Source organism: Lolium perenne, chromosome 7 (assembly GCF_019359855.2).
Source record: "Lolium perenne isolate Kyuss_39 chromosome 7, Kyuss_2.0, whole genome shotgun sequence".
In the NCBI taxonomy this organism is placed as follows: Eukaryota; Viridiplantae; Streptophyta; class Magnoliopsida; order Poales; family Poaceae; genus Lolium; species Lolium perenne.
The window spans coordinates 41,673,606-41,688,816 of record NC_067250.2 but is presented as its reverse complement, the minus strand read 5'-3'; the positions used below and the strand labels follow the sequence as shown (position 1 = coordinate 41,688,816).

General features: G+C 39.9%; 1 protein-coding gene across 1 annotated transcript; it reads left to right on the top strand.

Moving 5' to 3' along the window:
* Positions 1 to 1,145: 1,145 nt before the first annotated feature.
* Positions 1,146 to 6,862, top strand: LOC127317722 (uncharacterized). Its single transcript, XM_051348317.2, has 18 exons — positions 1,146 to 1,385; positions 1,475 to 1,656; positions 2,171 to 2,275; positions 2,357 to 2,428; positions 2,518 to 2,665; positions 3,104 to 3,186; positions 3,353 to 3,408; positions 3,838 to 3,974; positions 4,049 to 4,139; positions 4,246 to 4,311; positions 4,410 to 4,632; positions 5,020 to 5,121; positions 5,303 to 5,388; positions 5,469 to 5,591; positions 5,669 to 5,738; positions 5,830 to 5,921; positions 6,163 to 6,267; positions 6,517 to 6,862. Exons 1-18 carry the CDS (start codon positions 1,219 to 1,221, stop codon positions 6,628 to 6,630), a joined length of 2,022 nt encoding a protein of 673 aa, XP_051204277.1. The 5' UTR covers positions 1,146 to 1,218; the 3' UTR covers positions 6,631 to 6,862.
* Positions 6,863 to 15,211: the final 8,349 nt, after the last annotated feature.

The following is a 15,211-nucleotide window of genomic DNA, read 5'->3' as shown; positions in this document are numbered from 1 at the left end:
GGACGACGAGACGGGGCGGCGGCGGCCAACCCTAGCGTCGTTGGTCGCCTCTATTTCTTCTCTCTGTGCAGTATTTTGAGGAAATACGGGGTTGGCGTTTCGGCAGGACTGGAGTAGTCGAGATTAGCGCAAGCAGGGAAGGTCCTCTAATCTAGCGCTAACCAAAGAAGGATTGGAGCGACCAGTACAATAACAGCAAGTAAAGATTTTTATTGACATCGGATGCGCATCAAATCTGGGATTTCTTATTGCACATCAAGTAAAGATTTTATTAACAGCAAGTAAACATTTTATTAACAACAAGTAAAGATTTTATTAACAGCAAGTAAAGATTTTTATTGATAATCAATTGTGCATCAAATCTGGGATTTCTTATTGTGCGGTAATTTTTCTTAGAACTTGCCTTTTTGTGTGGTGGAACCTCTGAGACATCGGATGTGGATTGGACGGTCTGGATTGTTTTAATGACGACCACGAAAGTGCGTTGAGTGTCAAATGACCAACTCCCATTTAATAGTAAAGATCTACACGAGACAAACTTTTATTTGCAAAAAAGTGGAAGTGTTGTAGAGAACATTATAGTAAGAGGTTTTTAACTTAGATGTGATGTAATACCTGGAAAGTGCTTTTGGCTACCCAGCTTCAGTGCTCTCACCATTTAAAAAATTAAAAAGTATTTTTACAAGTTATCAAAAAATTTGAAAATAATTTTGGAGATTGTTAGTGATATATCTCACAATCATGCAAAATTTCAACCGAAATTCTTTTTATTTTTTGCTAGACAAAATGACAAAATCTGATATATTTTAGAGATTTGAAAATGACAACTCAGATCTACACTTTTATCATTTTTATGTAGCTTAGAGCATAAAGTATTTAAAATTGATATTTTACACCCAAGTGCGATATATTATATGGATTTTTTATTTTTTAAACTTAAAAATACATTTATGATTATTTTTAAAAACTTAGATCACTAGCCCATGTGCACAAACTCTCCATCCCTTCCCTCGATATACATAAGATTTGTCTGAAACTCTGAAACCGTAGAAGTGGATCTTTCCTGGATAACAGAGTTTTTTTTTTTTTATCTCAGCGTTTTGGGAATGCTGCAGTCAAACAATTTTCTCTCTCCTTCGAACGAATGGAGTACCACTGGTTTCCACACTTCCACTGCTCAGTTCCATTGCCCCGCCGCTCGCCGAATCCAGCGCCGCGATGCACCCGCACGCCACGGGGGTCGAGAAGGCGGCCGCGCCGTACGGGTCCTGGGAGTCGCCGATCAGCGCCGCCGCCGTCTCCGCCGCCGGGAAGGCCGTCGAGGGGCTCGCCGTCGCCGGCGACGGCCGGCTCCTCTGGGTCGAGACGCGTCCCGAGGAAGGAGGGTACGCGAAAAACAACCCACCCACCCCATCTCGCTGCCCCCAAACCTTAGCACCCATCGTAGCTGAGGTTTCTCTTCCATCTTCTCCAGGCGCGCTGTTCTCGTGAAGGAAGGGGCCGGGGAAAATGGCGGAAATTTGGATGTGACGCCGCAGGAGTTCGCGGTGCGGTCCCTGGCGCAGGAGTACGGCGGTGGCGCGTTTGCTGTGCAAGGGGATGTTGTTGTGTTCTCCAATTACAGCGACCAGCGCCTGTACAAGCAAACCATAGGAGGTACGGAGGAGGAAGCTTGCATTCATAGTGATTGCTTTGCTATCTTAGTGTCACTGCTTATAATCGTGGGCAGGCGCATTGCTGTTGCATACCACACTTGCACTTTACAAAAAATTTCTTTTGCAGTAGCATAACTTAAATCAATATAATAGGCGTGTGCTCTCTTACTTCTGCATCTTTATGAGACAAGAAGTGTGCCTTTCATATCAGATTCAAATTACATATGGTCTGTTGCTAGCTACTTGTGTCATGTTGGGATGCTCATGGCTTGCATCATGCTGGGGTCTCCATACTTGAGGGGTATAAAAAGCAACATCTCCATTAACATGAAGTAGCTTTGATTTTAATATACTGATTGTAATGTTTGACTTGAAAAAAAAACTATTCTGCATCTTTCTAGCCTATATTGTGACTTTTTCGAGGGACGCTTACTGTACAGTGCTGCTCCAGATTATTAGAAAAATAAGGGTTTCCTGTAATGGTATTTCAAAACTTTATTTTTTGTTGGTTTCAGATAACTCGCCACTACCTCTGACCCCGGATTATGGTGGGTCAGTAGTCCGCTATGCAGACGGTGTCTTCGACCCTCACTTCAGCCGTTACATCACTATAATGGAAGGTGAGTAGTACTCTACATAAATCATGTCAATATTGATTTCTACATTCTTTTAAGAATAATATATATCCCATTTGACGACAGATCACCGCAAGAGTAGCTCAGATCCCATCACAACAGTTGCTGCTGTGAGCACAAGTGTTGGAGATGTTAATGGTAAGAAGAACAGAGCACCTGTTGCGCTAACTTCTGCTGAAGATCCTTCCAGATTATCCAAATAATGTTCTCATTTTTTTTTGGCTTAGAACCAACTGTGCTGGTCAGTGGGAATGACTTTTATGCCTTTCCACGCATCGATCCAACTGATAAGCGCATGGCATGGATTGAATGGAGTAACCCAAACATGTCATGGGATAAAGCCCAACTATGGGTTGGCTATTTCTCCAGCAAAGGGTAATATCTCATTTGCATGCTTTGTTTGTTTCAAATTGTTTGCCTGTTTTTCTATTGCACTTTTTTGGTGAAAAAGGATATTTACTTTACCTGTTGCTGTATAATGAAGGATGTATTTAGACCCTTTTCTGGAAATATACTGAAGGATGTTGTTGGATCCTTTAGCACTGTCTATTTTTGAATGACATGTAGCCAGTTCAGGGCAAATGCTAGTTTTCTAGATTGTATTTAAACATTATCTTGGTCATTGTAGCATCGGATATTCGTGTGTTCAGAATGTACCAGATGATCAATTAATCGGATATTTCTGTTTTGTAATCCTTTAATCTGAAAAGCAAAAGGCGAGTGATTGAGTTGTGTGTTGGTTCAAGTATGCAAGAATTCTTACTTATCTTCTCCTAAGGTGTTCTGATGTATTATAGTATCTATTATGTACAGAGAGGTGCAAAAACGTATTTGCGTTGCTGGTGAAGACCCAACGTCTGTGGAAGCTCCTACTGAACCCAAGTGGTCTTCGAAAGGTGTTTTGCATCTCGGCATACTCTAGTTTGATGTTCAAACTAGTTCCATACATGTTTCCACATGATTAATTGAGTTTCTTCATATTAAATTGTTCAGTATGTACTTCACTAAAAAGATGCAAATTATATTTCAGAATCTCATTTACTCTGACTAATTTTTCTTTAGGTGAGCTATTCTTCATAACAGACAGACAGACTGGGTTTTGGAATATTCATAAATGGGTATAATTTTTCCAACTTGTTAATTTCTGATGTGTTTTCCATTTTCTCCCAATTTGTTAAACTATTTAGTTGTAGCATGGAGTAGCCGGTAGTAGATGTATGTCCTGATTACCACTGGCATATCTCCATATTTGTTACTTGCACCTATCCTTTCACAATCTAATTTCTTATTTAAACAAATAAAATTATACTTTTACATTCATATGTATCTATTCACACAAACAATTGTGATAAATCACTTTGTTGCTGAGTTGCTATTTTGGCAAGCCCATAGACTGATATTGTTGGTATTATGTTGATGGCCTACTATAATAATCTCCCTAACTAGAAGGGTGGTAAGAGTGATTAGGTTCTTTGCACATATGGTTTTTGTTTGGGGAATTATTGATTTGTTTTTCCTTGCTTATTGTGCCAATTCGCTTATGACAGGATGAGCAGAGCAATGTAGTAGTACAAGTTTACTCGATCGATGCTGAATTCTCAAAGCCAATGTGGATCTTCGGTGTCAGCTCCTATGATTTCCTAAGAAATGATGACTCAAGTCAGAAAATAGCTTGCTGCTACAGGTTCATCACAATTTATTGACTACTTTTTATGGTTGTATGTGGTTCAGAAAAATGAACTTATCTTACTTATCCAGGCAGAATGGAGAGTCATATGTTGGGTTGCTGGACCATAATTCGGGGTCTTTTTCAAAACTTGACCTTCCCTTCTCTTCTGTAACTAACATAGTAAGTACACAATCTGATGACTTACCTCAAAAATTAATTGATAGTACATTGCATTCCTTAAATTTGTTAAATGGTGATCTATAAATTACTTTCTTTTATTTGTTAGGTTTCTGGAGATGGGTCTTTCTATGTTGAGGGCGCATCTGGTAGTCTTCCAGTCTCAGTAGCGAAGGTTTGTTGAACTACTTTCATGAATTTGTTGTGTATGCTAAATGTCTACTATGAGATCCTGCAGCTTGCACCCTTGCTTAATCATATATTTTTTACCAGGTGACACTGGATGAAAAGAGAACAATGGCAACTGACTTCTCTATAGTCTGGTCCTCCTCGGAGGACATTACGAAATATACATCCTACTTTAGTTTGCCTGAATTTATGAAGTTCCCAACTGTAATCCCGGGACAGCATGCTTATGCTTATTTCTATGCTCCACACAATCATATTTTCCAAGGTTCATCAGATGAAAAGCCCCCATTATTGGTTAGAACCCATGGTAATCTATCAAATCTTTGTTGTATCTTAATGTTCATAGTACCAAAAGCATACTGTATGCACTCTGTCAAAAGAAAAAAAGCATACTACATGCTGGCTTCTGCAAAATATGTTTTACGTTCTTTCTTGTTGTCAATGTCTGCCGTTCATTGCCAATTTTCATCAGAAAACATAATTTGTCTAAAGATGAACAGTTGCTGGTCTGCTAGCTTTCTGTTTACATTGCTTGTGCTCTTATGATGATAAAAGGGCACACAACAGTGCTAGCTGTATTCACGAACTTATCAGATTTCTAAGGCTAGTGAAATGAATGGTTGCTCTAATTGGCTGGCCAAATATCACAACAGCGGAACTGAGAACTTCGCTTGACATTACTGCAATTATTTAGGTGGACCTACAGATGAAGCACGCGGGATTCTGGATCTTAGTGTGCAGTACTGGACGAGCCGAGGATGGGCACTCGTTGATGTTAACTACGGGGGGAGTGCAGGTATTTGTATCTTAATTTTGTCAGATATTCTATCTGATGAAGAACATCCTGCGTTCTATGTACTTGCACATCTGGTGCATGTGTTATTTAATGAAATCCATTCTCTTATTTACAAAAGCCTTAATCTGTTAGTTTAAAAACATGAAAGTTGTAATAAGTATTCTCTATGTTTTTCTTCAAGGCTATGGGAGAGAGTATCGAGAGAGGCTTTTAGGGCAATGGGGTGTTGTGGATGTAAACGATTGCTGCAGCTGTGCCACATTTCTGGTATGGCTTATTCATAATTTTATTCACTGCATATGATAAGAAAAGATGAATGAATATAATATACAATGCTGATTGTTAAGGTGGAAACTGGAAGAGTGGACGGGCAACGTCTTTGTGTAACAGGAGAATCTGCAGGTGGATTCACAACTTTAGCTTGCCTAGCTTTCAGGCAGACATTCAAGGCTGGTGCTTCTTTATATGGGGCAAGTTCCAAATTACAATTTTCTCTATTTCGGCTGAAGTTTATTACAATTTAAAAACTTATATATCTCATAAGCAGATCGCTGACTTGGCTTCACTGAGGGCAGGCATGCACAAGTTTGAGGCATACTATATTGACAACCTTGTGGGTAAGGAACTTTGTACTCATCTTTATGGTGATATGGATGCTCAAATATGTCCATGATTGGATAAATAACATCACTGTACCTCCAATTCCAGGGGATAAACAGGCATACTTTGAGAGATCACCAATAAACTTCGTTGAAAGATTTACATGTCCAGTCATTTTGTTTCAAGGATTGGAAGACCCGGTAGACTTCGAATTTTTAAGTGTTTGCTGTCATCAGTACAGTTTTAAGTGAAGCAACACTAGTTGCCTTGCCTACATGGTTAATAATAGTTTAAGATATCTATATGTTTTGATAAGAGTATGTGCTTATAACACACAATGTGGTAGTGTGTCAATTCTCTACATTCTATCCTGTGAACTGTTGGGCTATTGTTTTTTTTCTTTCTCATATCTTTGCAAGCTTACACTTTGATGATCTTCAGGTTGTATCACCGGATCAGGCAACAACAATATACAAGGCTATAAAGGACAAAGGTCTACCTGTTGCTTTGGTTGAGTATGAAGGGGAACAACATGGTTTCCGCAAGGTCAGCGATCACTTTCTTTCATGTATCTCGTTGTAGAAGGCACCTATCCTTTGAACTTCCTATGCAAGGCACCTTCGGTGTACCGCATTGCACGTGAATTGTGAACACCGAGTGTACTCACTACTCAACCAACTTGATTTTCCTTTTGCTGAATATAAATGATGACTACTTACCTTTGAAAAGCCCAGTAGGAATAAACTCAAATTTCATAGATGATAGTTCATAACTGACATGCATTTCTTGGACCAGGCCGAGAACATCAAGTTTACTTTGGAGCAGGCGATGATGTTCTTCGCAAGATTAGTGGGACACTTCAAGGTGGCAGATAACATCACCCCCATCAAGATTGTCAACTTTGATTAGTCCTCCTTGTGATCGTTTAAAGTAGAATGTATTGGTTTTGGCCGACTTTTCTGTGGCAGAACAAAGCGGAGCGAATGTCTTGTAATAGTTCTGAAGTGATATTATCTGTATACTGTTAACATCACTTTGGTTGCACCTCGTCACACCTCTTGACCAAGTTGTCCTATCTGTAATTACAAATAAACTCTAGCCTACCATTCTGAGCAATAATAAAGCAAATGTTTCCATATCATTTCAGGGAAATTTTGAGTAAGTAATGATTTTTTTTATCTCAGAAATTTCAAGTAATGAGTGATTTTTTTTAAAATTTTTGACGGAAGGCTGACAGTGCAGCTTTCGTTGTTAATTAGTAGGAGTACAGAGATTGTTCAGAATGCGGAACAATACACTGGGAAAAGAACCCAAAAAGAAAGGGAAAAAACCCATTTCGTAACTAATTCATTTTAAATTAAAAAAATATGTGTAATATATCAAAATCTTAAGAAAAATGAGATCTACATTTCAGTATCAAAATCATGCATTGTTAAACAACTTTGAACCATGTTCATAATAGGAGAACAAATGAATCCTCTTATGGGGTTTATGGAAATGCAATGTATTATGCATTCCAACTCCATTTAAATTGATGAGCATGTCATAGGGTTAATTCCAATACTATTAATATGGAATGTTATCATTCTTGTTTGCGCATCAATGCCATGTGTTGAATATTGTTTCCCTTTCCAGTGTGTTCGCTTCTTCCCGATAGGATCCGGAGTTGATGTGAGCAACAAGATCATGATCAAGATCGACGACTTTCTGAAGATCAATATCTGGTTACCAACGACAAGGCAAGCATAATCTTGTTCATGTGGTTTTGAAGTCTTTCAACCTCTGGTTACTACATATTGTATACGATTCATATGTCTTTTATCGATATGTAGAGTTATCCTACTTGTTGCGTGTTCCATCCTTGTAGTCTAAAATCTTTGATCCACTGCTCCTAGCATAACTAGGTTTGGCATGTGTGCATTGCTAGAGCCTTTATATCTTTTATGCTTAGCCATGCTTAGTTCGTTACGCTATTACTCTGGTCTTCAGACTACAACCTTACATGAAACTAGCATGATGGGTTAACATGGTAAGTATGTAGATGCTTGTTAAACATGCTTAAAGGCTTAGACGAGAGGCCAAAGTGGGATGTGGTGGGTTGTTTAATTTCTGCCGATCATAGGATCCGAGTTCTCGCCTCTTGAACCAAGACCGATCGTACAACCACATGATACCCTATAATGGTACCCTCTCGACTAACTAACTTATCTAGTCGATTCCATGAGTTACATAGTTTGAGCGTTATTTGGACATACACATAGAAAAATGGTTGGGAAAAGGTGCATAACATATAGGTAAGCATAGACGAGGTTGCCGGGGGCCGAACCTATGGGGAAACCAACCTCGTCTCACATCCTTAAGGACCGACTTCAGGAATTGACCCATTACGATAGAACAATCCTTATGGCGTGACTCATAGTCTAGGCGACAGTAAGGTAAAGATCGTTGTCAACCACCCACTGCCTGCTTTCAAAGAAAGAGAGCTAATGTTATGGCACTAAGAATCGGTTGGCACCTGTGGATAAAGTTGTGCACCCCTATGGAGTTATAAATCTTTTTTAAAAGCCGTGTCCACGGTTACAAACGACTTGGGAATGGATTTTATGATCATAGACAACCTTAACATGATCGTAAAACTTGGTAAACAAAGTGTGCATATGGATGCCTACTCCGAGGTATCAAGGGGGTGATCTGAGATGAGTGGTTTAAGCTGATGATGATTTGGTGGATACAATATGATGATCAATAGAGCTAGAGAGATTGCTCTCTTATCCCCTTTTAAAGGTCATGAGTAGTCGATTTTCTTCTCCCTCTTGTTTAATGAAGGAAAACTGGCTTTATGCGAAATAACTTCACAGAAAGCCTCGCATACCTGCTTTGTTAACAAGTTGTATTAAGTTTTTGCTAAGTTCATGTACTCAGCTTGTTACATTTTTGTTGCAGACGAAGTCTCTCCAACAGATGGTGGTTTCTAGATTGACATCGACGAGTAGCTTGGAGTTTCTAGGTGGAATCTATGAGCTAGGACATCACCGTTGTGCTCCTAGCCTCTTAGGCCTTTTGCTATTTTGATATGTCTAATAGCATAACCTCGCTTTCGTTGATTGATGTAATAAAGGTTAGTGATCTCTGCTTATAATACTTTGGTTCTTTTCTCTGTTAAGAGCTTGTATTACTTCTTTGAATCATAGAGTCGTTGTTGTGTTACCAATTTCTCTCGCTGTAGACTCTCGAGCTCTAGGTCAGGCTTATATCAAACGAAGATCTGGTATTTGTCTAACCCTGATCCCGGGGTGCCACAGTTCGGGTCATTCTTTGTACTCCATTGTTGCTTTATAGTGTTTCTTTTCAAAAAAGTTAGCATCTCTTTGAGGTAGTCTAGGCACGTTTTTTTTTAGCAAAGCAGACAAGGAATGTTGAGTTTTCAATCTAGTCTATTTCTGCCAAAGTGGAGATACCTTTCTGCTTTTTGAACATTTTGTTCATTTCCAAGTTTTAACCGGTTAGTGTCGAAGAGCAAGTTCAGTTGAAAGATTCTTGCTAACAACCATAGTCCATTGTACTACTCTATTCATAAAAGAATGTCGCAAGATTTTGTCTAAATTTAGATATATCTAGACACTCTCTAGATACATTCGAATTTAGATAAATCTCTGGCATCTTTTATGGAGCGAGGGAGTATTATTGTTGTAAGTTGCAACCTCTAATTTTTTTTGTAACAAATCGACGTGTGTCATCATTGTACCAAGAACAATACTTTCTCTATTTCTAACTCAAATATATAGTGCCCCTTTTCTCATTATTGTTTGCAAACATCCTAGATCGAAGATTACCATCCAAGCTTTGACTGCGTGGCATCAGAAAGGGAGATGCAAGGAAAACACTTTCTCAATCAGGATAACTAGGAAGGATGGCCAGCTTTGCGTGCGCGGGGTTCTGGAGATGAAACGACATGCGGATGTACTTGGTGATCATAATTGTCAGCAGATTGCATAGACTTATAGTAGTACTACAATATTTTCACGTAAGAACTTTGTGGTTAGTTGACATCTCTACTTGTTAGTACAAGATGAAGATAACCATTCAAAAAAAAGACGACGACAATAAATCTTCCAAGATAAAAATAAATAAGAAGTTTCTCACCAAAATTATCAAATTCACAGGACTTATGAGCCATAAGGCAATGCCCTATAAAATACTTGAACAAGGTAAATCTCAGAGGACTGGTCCCATGTTCATGGTAGTTTTTGTTGTTGGTGCTTGGAGTTTATGGAAGGAGAGTAACAATGTTCTATATTCAATAATATAGCACCTGAAGTTGATTCCTGGAAGAGAAGATTCAAGCCAGATTTTGCTCTGCTAGTCCATAGAACCAAGAAGGAGTTACACCCCTTCATTCACAACCTCTCACATAGTTTATAGGCCAACCATAGAAATAGATAGCCCTTGTTTCTTTTGTATTCTATACATGGTCATTTGTGAATTCACTCTGTTTAACTGCTTGAACTTTTCCCCCAAGGGGTGTTTTAATACAAAAATAGTAGGAACTTTTACTACTGTTAAATGTAAAAAAAAAGGCAATGCCCTGTAAAATACTCCCTAATTTCTCAAATTTGTTTAGATACGAGCTATAGATTCATCCGTATTTAGAAAAAGTTGTGATAAAGCCAACCCCCTTCGTCAAGCATTTCGTCGCCCCGCATGGGCCCAACTGGGCCAAAGCCAACGACATCATCAGAATAGAACGAGATCCCAGCAACCGAAACCCTCGCCTCATCATCCACCTCCCCTGCGCTGACTCCATGACCCAGATGTGGTGCTGCCGCCGACAACCCTCCGCCTCCTCCCACGGAGCTCGGAGGACCTCCAGTCCGCCGGCCGCCTCCCTCAGATCCACAGAGTCGCTCCACGGTTGAGGCTATCGACACGGGCGGAGGGACGGACGTGGAGATGGAGAGGGGTGCGTCTCTCTGTGGTGATGGCATTGAGAGCACGCCGCCCCAAGCTCTCCGGTCAGGCGACCACAGTTCCTCCTGGAACGCGCGCCGCCGAAACCTTGCCCACTGCTTGCCGAACAGGTCCTCCTCTCCGACCGTTCCTGTGCTGCCCCTGCAGTTCCATGTGCCCCCCTCCAGCGCCATGCGTCTCCAACAGACGCGAAAGTGACGATGTGTGACCCTGCTATTCCCCTCAATCCTTGCTCTTTGCGATGGGCATGCCACTGCCGTGTGCAGAGGATCGTGAAAGATGAATTGGTTGCCCTCTTCCAACTTGGTCTGAACCTGTTCCCTGTGTCAATCTTTCATTTTTCTATACTCCCTACATGCTCAGTCTAGCTATTGATTCTGTACTTATTTGATGCTGAATTGGGGGAGAGAGGAGCTGCCCCATTCCACACTTACACGTGGTCAATCCGAGTGCTTTGAAATTTTTGTTGGGGGTAAGAGGTGCTACATCAGTCTCTTTTTGGGTATGCCTTTTTATTCAATTAGGTAGTAGAGATTTCTTCTGGATGTGTCATATAGTGTAAATAATTTATTTCATCCTTTGACTAGGAAATACGAAGGGAATGGCTTCCTCAAGTTCTCTTCAGAAAATGATGCAGCAGCAGCACTGAAGAAAACGGGCGATGAAGTAATATATGGTTTGTGAATATAGCACAAGTCAAGGTAATATGCAAGTCTTAGTGATGTTATTTTCCTTATGCTAACACAACTATTGCACAAATAATTGTTTCAGCAGCTTGCTGGAAGGAACATATGGAAACAACGAATGATTTTCTGCTGCCGTTGAGCAAGGAGCTTATTCAGTATTATTTCTTGTATCTGGAATTTGTGATGTTAAATGGAACCCTAGACATGTACCTTTGACTACTTGTACTTGTACATGCTGCAATTTAATTTGGTCCTATTTTGTTTTTTCATTTCATAATACTTATGTCATGTGTGCTCCTCTAATATGCATAGACTCAGTTTTGGGATAAGTTCACGATTTCTGCATATTTCTGAAAGTACCAGGAGAAGTACACTGGCTCTATATGCAGAGATTCAGGTTCGGGGGTAATTTCAAGATTGCTGTGTATTTAAACTAATGGGAGAAGTGTTTGGCACCATTTCGTTTTGCTACAGATCTGAACAATATATTATTTTAAAAAAAATCTGGGAGAAGTTACCATGGCTTGCATTTTTCGTGCCTAGAAGCCTATGGTAACAAGTCAGCTCCCCCAAATATAATACTATGCTCATCCTAATGAACATATGTTTTTAGCCATCTCAATGTCTGAAATGTATATGTTATTGTTCATGTCAGGCTGATGGTGGAAGTCGCATCATGTAACAGGATTTAAGCTTAGCAACATGCATCAGGCCAGTGCCGGTTCGAGGAAAAATTCAGACATGTCTTCTTTTGTTCTCCTTAGCTTGTGTTCTGTACGCTGATTTGTTCCAGAAGGTCACCTCTTAGTAGTAGCTTCAGATGGGAATTCTTGGTTGACTTATTTTTGTTTATTTGTACTGGACATCATAACAGCTGAAATGTTGTGTGGTCCATGCCGAGCTCCCAGTCAGTCTCGCTCCGCCCTCTGTTGGTCCAATGCCGAGGATGAAAGAAATATATGGTGGGGCAGGGTTTGGCCTTGTGATCTTCAAGCAGCTGGTATGAATTTGTTTAGTTTGAATAATTAATTTATCAAAAAACAACATTAAGTTATTCAGATGTTTTCATCTTCGTATATGTAGTAAAACTGTGTACCAGTTAAAATTTATTTTTCACAATAATATAGGTGTACTTGATGGGTCGTACCTTCACCATTTAGTGTCAGGCTGCCTTCCACAGCTCCAGTAAGAAAAGCATATTTATGATCCTGATGATGGGCAAAGTCTTCAGGATTGCAGGTTCCAATAACATCTCAACGATTTGGCCAATGATATTTTCCTCAAATACGAGAGACGGCATTAGTTAGCACAATTCTCTGAGCATGGAACATTACGTCCTCCTTCCGTACTTCAGCATGTCTTCAATAAGTTGGTGCAGAGGCTGTTGGCATATTCGTTCTGAAACTTTTACTATATCAGCCCCCCAAATGTTTTTCCGCATGCTATGCACCAAAAGATTTTCAAACAACACAAATGTTCCAAAGACTTGAGAAAGAATGATCTAAAGAGTAGCTGAAAAGTAGAATTTGACATCTAATGATCATTTGTCATATTTACGGATATATTAGATGCATGCAGTGATTGGATCTTATGATTTTTTTTAAAGGTAGAGGATGAATGTAAAAACACTCATATTTATATACATAAAAAGATGAACAGAGGTGAGTCAAATTACAAACTCGAACTGTAATTGCTATATAAGGCCAGCCCGTGTTGGCCATGCTCTTGTTCTTTCATCCCTTTCTATGTAAGATTTTGTCTAATTTTTCTTATCCAGACTTCTCAGGTTTGTAGCCTTTTTATTAGGCACATATCGATCAGTAATTTTTTATGTCTCTCTTAGTTAATCATCTCTTCAGAAAGTATTATCACACTGAGCCATATCGTTCTATTAAGTATGGAGGTTCCTTGCAAGTGGCAAAGCATTGCAGGTTGTCAATTATCTGACTGCTTGCGTTCGCCTTCACAATTGGTAATTGAAGGTGTGATAATAACTATGTGATGACAGACTTCTCTTTTTTATAATATGTTTTAGTGTTGAACAAAATTATCAGGTATGACATCCTTCTCTCCAGATACTTCCGTAAAATTTGCACGTGCATGCAATCATAGTATGATCAAACTCTGAATCATCATGTCATATGTGTGACTACGTAATGTTAGGATGCCTTAACAAGCCTGATCAAATTTACTTTCTATGTCTGATCCTTGATGCGTATCATTACCTCCATAGACAGCGGGGTTCATCTTCTCCAAAAAAAAAAAGGACAGCGGGGTTCATGGTGGATGGCGCACATGGTGGTGGCGGACAGCACTCTAAGACAGGGCATTTTGTTCGTCCTGTTGTGCTCGAAGATCTCTGTGACGAGTGGAATCGAGCAACTCACGTCGGAGAACCGCACGGGGCATTCAAAAGGCCGCGAAGGGCCGCCGCCTGTCAATTTAAGAGCGGAACGAGGTTATAGGAGTGGCCTGAGTCGCCTGACTGGTTTGTTATGGGATCACATGTTAACAGTATCATTAAACGCAAGATATATGTTTTTAGCTGTTATAAGGAATAAACAAGATATGGCACAGTTAGTATTCATTCTTATTTGGACGAAGTTGTTTACACATATTCTAGGTGGTATTTTTTCTAAAGTACCAGATGCTTTTCATGATTCTTTTGAACAAAGGGAACAAAATATGTGAATTGTGCAATCACTAAGATCCACATTATATATATGTTAAGCTTAGATCAAAATTTCACTCTGCCTGGAGATAGAAATCTGAAACCTTGAACCAAAGTATCTGCTGCCTAAATCTGTCCACTCTTGGGACCTGGAGCATTCCATCGACTAAAGAAGCGAGGTGGGGAGAACTCTTGGTCACCAGGAAAGGACGAGGGGACCGACCCGGCTGGCAATGAGCGGCGGAGGATAAGCCGATGATGGAGGTGCGGCTTCTCCATCTTTGTGTGCATGGAAGATCTCCCCGACAAGAGCTGTTGGCAGGGGTTAAATGTTCAAGGCAAATGACTGTGACTATGAGTATGCACCATCTATCCACTACAGTTAAATATGTACATTGTAAGTCACCATGCAGACCACCGTGAAACTGGAGAAGTGTAAGGAAGGGAGGCATTTTAGTTAATTAGTTTTTTTTGTTAAATTTTCAAAGTTGAGCACTATTTATTTTTTATTTAAGTTTCTTACGGTCATAAATGTGTTATCTATGTTATTGAAAGATAATGACCGACAGACATTATAATTGCACTATGCGTATCTTCACTCATCTCTTGTGGTAGGAGAACGGTATCATTTTGTAACAAAACAATCCGCATCATCTTTAGGGCTGAGGGCCATTTAGCAGATTTGCTAGCCCTTTGAAAAGGCGCTTAGGCCATGGTAAAAAGAGCTGACATATTTTTGAAGGTAAAGAGAGATGACATTGGCCATGTTAAAGAGAGATGATGTATTTTTGAAACTGCGGGAATGAAATAGGGATGGGAGGGAGGAGGCATATTTTTGAATCAAAACAATGGGTAAATGGGGAGTCATATTTTTGAATTAGGCCAAATTGTTTTTTATCCAGTGGCATCGCACGGGCAATTCAACTAGTACCATTTAAAAGTACCAATCTACGCCGCGCCTGGCTTTGGCGAGTTTTCGTCATTCTATCTCATCTTGCGGAAATGGCTTTTTTTTTTCTTCTATCTCATCAATTGGGCCTATGCAAGCCCAGTTTGGTGCTCCGCGGTAATCAATTGGGCCTAGATAGGCTTCGTTTCTTTCCTTCCGGCGCCGCAAGTATATTTCACACGCACGACGCACGCGGTCGTCTCGGTCTTTGCTCAT

Excerpts from the sequence above, each read along its gene's own strand:
- LOC127317722 (XM_051348317.2), top strand. The coding sequence starts at position 1,219 with ATGCACCCGCACGCCACGGGGGTCGAGAAGGCGGCCGCGCCGTACGGG. Across the intron at positions 2,276-2,356 it reads TTACATCACTATAATGGAAG|ATCACCGCAAGAGTAGCTCA; the intron begins GTGAGTAGTACT and ends ATTTGACGACAG. Across the intron at positions 3,975-4,048 it reads AAAATAGCTTGCTGCTACAG|GCAGAATGGAGAGTCATATG; the intron begins GTTCATCACAAT and ends TTACTTATCCAG.